Raw genomic sequence first — 9,831 nt, forward strand, 5'->3', positions numbered from 1 at the left:
ATTTTTAAAGAACTAAATCAGAATTCACCAACACACCCTAGTGCTCGCTGACCGATTCAAGTGCCAGCTACAGAAGGGACTAGTCAGGGAGGGGTGCTGGGCTCCCTGGAGAGGAGGAGGAGGAGAGCGAGCTCCGGCCGTGCCCACGGAGTCCCACGTGCGCGCGCGGGCGCAGGGAGGCTCGGCGCTGCCACCTGGCGGCGGCCGCTGCCCAGATGGGGACGCGGCTGGCCGCAGAAGCTGCCCGGCTCCCGGTGGGCGTGCCCTGTGTCCGCCTCGGGAAACCCGGCAGAAGCCCTGGGTCGGCCTGCCTCAGCGCCACCGGGCCCCGGCAGACACCCGTGTTCTCTGCCTGTCCTCCTGAGAAGATCAGCAAGAGGGGGGAAATGCGGGCCACTGGTTTGGAGCGCTTCCAGGATCCTACCATGTGCTCGTGGCTCATGTGGCACAAAATGATGATCTCTAAGTCTGTTCTAAGAGTGAAAAATAAAATAAGAAAATTAAATAAAGCAGAGTCTTCATTTGCCGCCCCCCCCGGGGGGGTCCTGAGTTGGTATTTGGAAAATTACTGCTATGTATGATTTTTTTTCAATACGACCCCTGGTCCGGTCCAGTTTCCATACAGCATCAACCCTAGAAGATAGTGTTGTGTTGTCTACTTCATTAGGCAGCCAATCAGAACAAAAAAGCCAGGGTTCTTTCAGTTGACCAAGGCCAGTGGCATCCCATTCCCACGGTTTCTTTCCTGTCAACTAAATAACAAGGGGGTCCCTCCCTCCAGGCCAGTACCCCTGTATTTTATTTTACCTGCATACTGCTCAGGTCAGATGAGCTTCTACAGTCATAGTTTCTACAGCCCAGGCTAGGCACAGTCTTGCAAGTCCTGGATATTTGTTGCTATAATTTCATTCAAGGTTCTCCCCCACACCCCACCCCCAACAACCTGCACCTCTGTGCTAGGAACACATGAGGCCGCGTATAGTATCTTATTTCCATCTATATCATTTGTGGGAGTTTAGGCTGTGCAGGTGTGTGAGAACAGAAGAGAAATACCTTACCAAATACTACACTGACATTGCAAACGTAAGCTCATTATTTAGTGGAATAACTAAAAGATCAAATATTTACCCTCATTTAAAAATTTGAAATGTGTAGCTCACTGCTAATCAAGACAATTCATTTATTATTCCAAAATTAAGACTTTTTTTTTTTTTTTTTTGCAAAATTACCTTGGCTTTCTGTTACTACAGTTAAAAGAGTAGCATTAAGGATTACTGCATGTACTGCAAAGCCAGCAGAGGGAACACTGAGTACTGATTTTGTAGGGGCCACCAATTACCTGGTATTTGGGGGAAAAAAAAGTATTAGAGAACTAGTACTTTTGATTACCAAGCATATAAAGTGATGTAATGAGAACACAGAAATCTGGTTCTGCTTCATTATTTGGTATTCAGAGGCTTGATACATCCCAGTGTACAGACAGTAAGAAGGATGACTTTAATAAAAGGCCTTTGTCACACATTTTCTTATATTCTAAGACACTTAACACGCAAAAATAGACCTGCATCAGAAGTCTAATCACAGAAGTCTAATTACATGGTATCATCACAAAATTGGTGAAGTCACTAATACCCTATTTCATGAATTCTGAGGGAAGATCTTTCTTTTTCGTTTCAACACCTCTGGCACAGGGAGGCATCTTGCAAGGAGATGGCTGTCACCGTTTCAGAGGCAGTTTTTCTTCCTTGATGGTAGGTAACATAATGGTAGGTCTTAAAATCTGCTGGATTTGTTGAGATGCAGAAAATGCATCCAACAAAAACAGGAGACCAGTGGTTATTAGGAATGTACCCTTTTAAAATCTCCCTGCTTTAAGCATAAATGTAACTGTATATATGAATACATGAAATTTGTTCCCTTTATGTAAAATTTTTTAAGACGCAAAAAAGAAAGCATAAACATAATTACTGTCACTACTTTAACTGCCATTTTCTTCACAACATAGTGGTGGTGGAAGCATAAATGATTTGGAAATATAGTCAATTATATTGATATTCACCTTGACTGAATCATCAAAGTAGCTACATCCTCAAATCACAGCTGACATAAATATCAAAATAAGTATATTTTTTCTCTTTTTCATCCTAGTGAAAAGATTGGTTTTATGGATAATACACCTTTTAGAATAATTTTTATGTCAGATTGATATCATTTAGGGGTGTGTGTTTATTAAAAAAAGAAATGTATGATAACACACCAATATAGTTATGCAAAAATCAATGCCTGTGTGATTTTTTGGGGGAGGGCAGATGTTTCGAATTTCTTTCCCCTCTGAAAAAAAATGCATGTACCTTGGGTAGCCAATGGTAAAAAATTATCTGCCTTTACCCACAAGCACATTCCTGCTTGTGGCTGATCCTTGGAGGGTCAGATGTCTCCATAGTGTGGTTTTTTCCCTAGTAAAAGTCTAAATTTGACAACCTGGGCCTCTTGCCAGCCTCCATACTTTAAAAGGTTGACAAGATAAATAGAAATCTGTCCAGCACTAGTTTGATCTGAATTGAAAGCTGACTTAATTATGTTGGGTTGGCTCTACCTATCACTGGTCTCAAGAAAGTCAGGTTACCATTGCAATGTTGAGGATGGTCAAGTTGTTCTAAAATTTTGATCTTCACACACTGGGAAACGGACAATTTGTGTGGCCAAATTAGTGTGCACTCTGAATAGCTAGGAACACTTTCCCTGCCACATTCAGGCCTCCTCTTTCTTTAAAAATCAGTGAGGTGAGAGGGGCTGCTGCCACCGTTCATGTGTGGTTGGTTCACAGCCCAGCCCAACCCAGGTTTGACTCTGGAACAACACGCTGCTTCTGTCAGGGGTGTCTCTGGCATCTGAATTACCAAAGGAAGAGTGTGAACATGCCCCGAGGGTTTACTACACATTAGGTGTTTTGTAGTCACAAACTGATGGACCCTCCCCTCCCAACCACCATGGTTCCTGATGCCCCCATGTCACAGATGAGGACAACCGAGGCTTGGTGTCACATCCCCACATCCGGTCAGAAGCACCCACAGTCAGATCTACTGTGGACGCGGAGGCTGCGTTCTCTTCTGGCACCCGTTACCACCTCCACCTGCAATTTCCCCTTGCCTTGGTCTTTTAGTTCTATTTGACCCAAGTAACAGATGGGAGATGTATGGGAAGGGAAGGGAAGGGGAGCAGGGCGGGGGAGGAGGCTCTGAGGGCAGGGTGGGGAGAGACCGTGGGGCGATCTTTAATTCTGACAATGTGGAAAACACTGCTGAGAAAGCGAAATCGGTTTCCACCCGTCACCAGCCATGGTCACCCTGTGGACACTCCCCCTTTGAGGGGGCCGTGGTGCCCCGTTTGCTGTGTTTCCAGGGACAGCTCTGCTGTTTGGGCTCTCCAGAATTTACAGAGGAGTTGCAGCCATTAACCAGCCAGAGTTAACCCCTATTTGGTTAAGAGCGTAAGCAATTATTCTAAAAAGTCCTCCTCCCTGCCGTCCACCGACAGTGTAGACACGGTTCTTGGGGAGATTTACACAATACAATCAACATCTGCGCTGTACCTAGAATTGTTAAAATAATTGTGATGACAGGTGTCTAGGTACCACTTTCTTAATGGTTTTCAAGATCCACTGATTTATTGTGGCCTCCCCCTCCTCCACCCCCCACCCCCGTTTACATCTTTGGCTCTTAAGGAGTGAGGAACAGATTTTGCACTGGAGGCTGATTCTTTCTTCCAATGCTGAAAAGAACTAATAAAAATAATCACTTGGCTTTTAAGCAGAAAGCTTCCATTTGCAATATTTCACCCTCATCTCCCCACCCCCCCTCCAAGCCCCTTGTTATCTAACATAATGGTTAGAATACATTTCCGTCTCTCCCCTTAATAACTTCATGCATTAACATCCTCTTCACACACACCCCACACGCCCGCGCGCGCGCACACACACACAGACACACGCACACAGCAAAAGGAAAAAAGAGGCAGCAGAAATCTCAGCTGCACTCCTAGCCCTTTTAAAAAGTTTGCTCTGTAAATTGGAATGAGGTCAGATGTGGAGCTTCTCATTGCACGCGGGGATTATTATTGCATCGGGTTCCAAGCCAATGGGAGGCTCGCGGGCGGGGCTTGGCACGAGAAGCGTTAGTTACAGCGGCTGATTGGCTGCGGCCAGGACTGTGAAAGGATAAAGAGGCGCGAGGCGGAATTGGGGTCTGCTCTAAGCTGCAGCAAGAGAAACTGTGTGTGAGGGGAAGAGGCCTGTTTCGCTCCCGGGTCTCTAGTTCTTGCACGCTCTAGTCTGCACTGGAGGAACTCTGCCATTACCAGCTCCCTTCTTGCAGAGGGAGGGGAAAACATACATTTATTCATGCCAGTCTGTTGCATGCAGGCTTTTTGGCTTCCTACCTTGCAACAAAATAATTGCACCAACTCCTTAGTGCCGATTCCGCCCACAGAGAGTCCTGGACCAGAGTCTTTTTTTTTTTTTTTTTTTTTTTTTTTTGCTTTGCATTGCAAGAAAGGGACTAAGTGATACAGACTATGTCTCTTTCGTGAGCTACCGAGAGCGCTCCTGAACTGGAAGCAACTGCTTCAGGGGAAGAAGAAAAAAAAATTTTTTTTTTTTTTTTTTTAGAGAGACTTGCCTGGGAGGCGACGAGAAACTTGGAAGCCTCAGCAATCAGCATTCGCGAAACTCCGTCTCCACTTTTAGCACGGTCTCCAGACTCTGAGCCGACAGACAGCAAACTGCGGCGCGGTCGGTGAGAGAGACTCAGAGAGGGGAGAGAGAGAGAGAGAGAGGAGAGAGCGAGCGAGCGAGCCTCTCCAGCCTGGAAGCTACAACTCCTGCGCGACAGGCGGAGTTCTCCGTCCCCGCATCTTTTTGCGGACTTTTCTCTCCTCGCCCACCTCCGCCCCGGCGCGGAGTGGAGGGGCCCGCTCGGCCGCGGCGCGCGACCCTCGGCTCGGCGTGTGCTCGGCCCCGGGCAGCCGGCAGCGCCCGGCGATCGCGCCCCGGGCCGCCGCGAGGGTGTGAGCGCGCGTGGGCGCCCGCGGAGCCGGGGCCATGGTGCAGCAAACCAACAACGCCGAGAACACGGAAGCGCTGCTGGCCGGCGAGAGCTCGGACTCGGGCGCCGGCCTCGAGCTGGCCATCGCCTCGTCGCCCACGCCCGGCTCCACCGCCTCCACGGGCGGCAAGGCCGACGACCCGAGTTGGTGCAAGACGCCGAGCGGGCACATCAAGCGGCCCATGAACGCCTTCATGGTGTGGTCGCAGATCGAGCGGCGCAAGATCATGGAGCAGTCGCCCGACATGCACAACGCCGAGATCTCCAAGCGGCTGGGCAAACGCTGGAAGCTGCTCAAAGACAGCGACAAGATCCCTTTCATTCGGGAGGCGGAGCGGCTGCGCCTCAAGCACATGGCTGACTACCCCGACTACAAGTACCGGCCCAGGAAGAAGGTGAAGTCCGGCAACGCCAACGCCAGCTCCTCGGCCGCCGCCGCCGCCGCCGCCTCCAAGCCCGGGGAGAAGGGAGACAAGGTCGGTGGCAGCGGCGGGGGCGGCGGCGGCGGCGGCGGCGGCGGCGGCGGCAGCGGCAACGCGGGGGGAGGAGGCGGCGGCGCGAGCGGCGGCGGCGGCGCCAACTCCAAACCGGCGCAGAAGAAGAGCTGCGGCTCCAAAGTGGCCGGCGGCACGGGCGGCGGGGCCAGCAAGCCGCACGCCAAGCTCGTCCTGGCGGGCGGCGGCGGCGGCAGCGGCGGTGGCGGGAAAGCTGCGGCCGCCGCCGCCGCCGCCGCCTCCTTCGCGGCCGAGCAGGCGGGGGCCGCTGCCCTGCTGCCCCTGGGCGCCGCCGCCGCCGCTGACCACCACCATCACCACGCGCTGTACAAGGCGCGGACTCCCGGCGCCTCGGCCTCGGCCTCCGCGGCGGCCGCGGCCTCGGCCACCCTGGCGGCGCCCGCCAAGCCCCTGGCTGAGAAGAAGGTGAAGCGCGTCTACCTGTTCGGCGGCCTGGGCGCCACGGCGTCCCCCGTGGGCGGCGTGGGCGCGGGCGCAGACCCCAGCGACCCGCTGGGCCTGTACGAGGAGGGCGGCCCGGGCTGCTCGCCCGACGCGCCGAGCCTGAGCGGCCGCAGCAGCGCCGCGTCGTCGCCGGCCGCCGGCCGCTCGCCCGCTGACCACCGCGGCTACGCCAGCCTGCGCGCCGCCTCGCCCGCCCCGTCCAGCGCGCCCTCGCACGCGTCGTCGTCGTCGTCGTCGTCCGCCTCCTCCTCCTCGGGCTCCTCGTCTTCCGACGACGAGTTCGAGGACGACCTGCTCGACCTGCACCCCAGCTCAAACTTTGAGAGCATGTCCCTGGGCAGCTTCAGCTCGTCGTCGGCGCTCGACCGGGACCTGGATTTTAACTTCGAGCCGGGCTCCGGCTCGCACTTCGAGTTCCCGGACTACTGCACGCCCGAGGTGAGCGAGATGATCTCGGGAGACTGGCTCGAGTCCAGCATCTCCAACCTGGTCTTCACCTACTGAGAGGGGCGCGCGGGCCGGGGAGAGGAGGGGGCCCGGGGAGAAGCGAGAGAGGAGAAAGGAGAGAAAGAGAGAGAGAGAGAGAAAAAAAAAAAGGAGAAACGGAACGGATGAAGAGCCGAAACAGAAAAGGGAAACAGAGAAAACGAAAACAAAAAAATGTTTGAAGAAAAAAAAAAAAGGAAAAAGGAGCAAAACAGTGCGCAGGGCCGGCATCGGCGCGCCCCCGCCGCTGGAGCGGAGCGCGGGGGCGCTTGGACGCGCGCTCCCATCCCCCACCCTGCGCCCGGCGCGGCCCGAGGGTGGACGGGGCGACCTTTTGGTGTTGTTATTGATGTTGTTGGTGATGATGGCAAAACAAGCTACTTCGAGTTTCCTCCCCTTTGCTTGAAGAGACCCCCCCCCCCCGCACCTCCTCCCCTTCCAAAAGAGAGAGAGCTTCCGGACTTGTCCGCGCCCCCAGCGAGCCGCCCGGCTAGGTTTTTGTTGTTGTTTTGTTTTTTGTTTTTGTTTTTGTTTTTGTTTTCTCTGAGAGACTGAAGGAATCTTAGCCCTCTCGCTTCGCCACCTGCCTGGTTTTGTTTGATTTTTGTGGTGTTTTTCTTGGTCCGGTGCGGAGGGGAGAGTGGGGGGAGTCCAGCGCGCCCCCTTCTTCCCTCCCTCCGTTCTCTCGCTCGCTCGCGCGCTCTCTCTCCTTCTCTTTATTTTATTGCCTCCTGAAGACAAGGCTGCGGGGAGGGGGTGATGGCGTCTGGCCGAGGGCAGAGGTTTTTAGGGGAGCGTTGGGACTGAAAGACTCCACGCTGGCCAGTTCCCGCCCGGACCCCACCCCCACCCGCCACCCTGCTCCCCTTCCTTCCTTTCTTTGCCTTTTTTTTTTTTTTCCTGTTTCTTTCTTTCTTTCTTTCTTTTTCTTTTTTTAAATTCCCTCGCCCCTGCAGCCGGAGGAGGCGGTGAGGAGGGGTGGAGGCCAGCCGGGGGGCCGGCGCTGGGCAGTGGCCCGAGGACCGCGGCGGGGACGAGGGCGAAGGCGATGGACGCGCGGGCTGGCGGGGCACCTGCCGGACTGGAGGGGTGTGCGGGTGTGCGCGGGGCCCTGCGGGGCTGCGGTGGGACTGCTGGATGCGGGGCAGGGCGAAAGGTTTCGGGGGGAAAAAGAAGGTTTTTTTTCTTCTCTTAATCGGAATCGTGATGGTGTTGGATTATTTCACTGGTGGGGTTAATATAGCATGTTATCCTGTCAATCTTTTAAAGATTTCTGTATAAGACTGTTGAGCAGTTTTTAAAATAGTGTAGGGTAATATAAGAAGCAGATAGATGGCGCTATGTTTGATTCCTACAACGAAATTATCACCAGCTTTTTTTCATTCTTAACTCTTTAAAGGATTCAAACGCAACTCAAATCTGTGCTGGACTTTAAGGAAAAAAAAACAATTCAGGACCAAATTTTTTCTCAGTGTGTATGTGTTTATTCCTTCTAGGTGTAAATGAGAAGACGTGTTTTTTCCCTCACCGATACTCCATCCTCGTCTTTTCTTTTTCCTTGTAAATGTAATCAGATGCCATTTTATATGTGGACGTATTTATACTGGCCAAACGTATTTTTTTTTCTTATTTTAATCCCTTTTTTCTTTCCCTTCTTGGGCTTTCGTTACTTTCTTTTCTTTTTTTATTTTTTTTGTTAAACTTTATTTTTTCCTTTCTTTTTCTTTCTGCCTTTTTTTTTTTTTTTGGTAGTTGTTGTTACCCACGCCATTTTACGTCTCCTTCACTGAAGGGCTAGAGTTTTAACTTTTAATTTTTTATATTTAAATGTAGACTTTTGACACTTTTAAAAAACAAAAAAAGACAAGAGAGATGAAAACGTTTGATTATTTTCTCAGTGTATTTTTGTAAAAAATATATAAAGGGGGTGTTAATCGGTGTAAATCGCTGTTTGGATTTCCTGATTTTATAATAGGGAGGCTGGTTAATATCTCACACAGTTTAAAAATCAGCCCCTAATTTCTCCATGTTTACACTTCAATCTGCAGGCTTCTTAAAGTGACAGTATCCCTTAACCTGCCACCAGTATCCACCCTTCAACCCCAGTCTCATAAAGAATAAGAGGGGTGGGGAGGGAGAATTGGCTGAACACTGTATGCTTTTCAGAAAAAAACAGTTGTCTAGAAGAAATACTGTTCTGTCCAGAGGCTTTAAAACTGGTGCATTTACAGCAAAAAGGGATCCTGTAGCTTTAATTTGTAAACCACATCTTTTTTGCACTTTTTTTATAAGCAAAAACGTGCCGTTTAAACCACTGGATCTATCTAAATGCCGATTTGAGTTCGCGACACTATGTACTGCGTTTTTCATTCTTGTATTTGACTATTTAATCCTTTCTACTTGTCGCTAAATATAATTGTTTTAGTCTTATGGCATGATGATAGCATATGTGTTCAGGTTTATAGCTGTTGTGTTTAAAGATTGAAAAAAAGTGGAAAACATCTTTGTACATTTAAGTCTGTATTATAATAAGCAAAAAGATTGTGTGTATGTATGTTTAATATAACATGACAGGCACTAGGACGTCTGCTTTTCTAAGGCAGTTCCGTTAAGGGTTTTTTGTTTTTAAACTTTTTTTTTTTTTTTGCCATCCATCCTGTGCAATATGCCGTGTAGAATATTTGTCTTAAAATTCAAGGCCACACAAAACAATGTTTGGGGGAAAAAGAAAAAGAAAAAAAATCATGCCAGCTAATCATGTCAAGTTCACTGCCTGTCAGATTGTTGATATATACCTTCTGTAAATAACTTTTTTTGAGAAGGAAATAAAATCAGCTGGAACTGAACCCTAAATCTTGACTTTTGTCATTATTGTGCCCAGCGCCTAACATCGGGAGGGGCCCTACTGTGTGTCGAGACTGCATAATGTGCAAATTCAGTTCCCAGAGAGAAGCCTGTTAAATGGCACCTGATTGAAGAACACGGAGCTCCTGACCCCGAAATGATGGCATCAGCCGAATATGTGTCAACTACATGCACGCTTTCTAGGAATTTTTCTGTTTGCCACATTTAAATTAAAGCGCCCTTTGTCTTGAAAATTTTTAAAGGGGGGAGGGGCAGCCTGTTCAGAATTCTCCGTGGACGAAACCAGCCGGCGGATCTTTCTTGAACTTGATGATCCTGAAGCTTTCTCCTTGACTCGCTCATTTTGTCTACCATCTCGCAGGAGCTAGAAGTGTTTTTCCGCTGATAAAGAACACATTAAGCCTGTTCAATTATCAGTA

At 50.1% G+C, this 9,831-nt stretch overlaps 1 protein-coding gene across 1 annotated transcript; it reads left to right on the forward strand.

Moving 5' to 3' along the window:
- The first annotated feature begins 1,205 nt into the window (after positions 1-1,205).
- Positions 1,206-9,400, forward strand: SOX4 (SRY-box transcription factor 4). The gene has a single exon (XM_051854997.2). The coding sequence runs from the start codon at positions 5,099-5,101 to the stop codon at positions 6,563-6,565; it is 1,467 nt and encodes a 488-aa protein (XP_051710957.2). The 5' UTR covers positions 1,206-5,098; the 3' UTR covers positions 6,566-9,400.
- The last annotated feature ends 431 nt before the right edge of the window (positions 9,401-9,831 follow it).

The sequence above is a fragment of the Oryctolagus cuniculus genome, chromosome 5 (genome assembly GCF_964237555.1).
Source record: "Oryctolagus cuniculus chromosome 5, mOryCun1.1, whole genome shotgun sequence".
NCBI lineage: Eukaryota > Metazoa > Chordata > Mammalia > Lagomorpha > Leporidae > Oryctolagus > Oryctolagus cuniculus.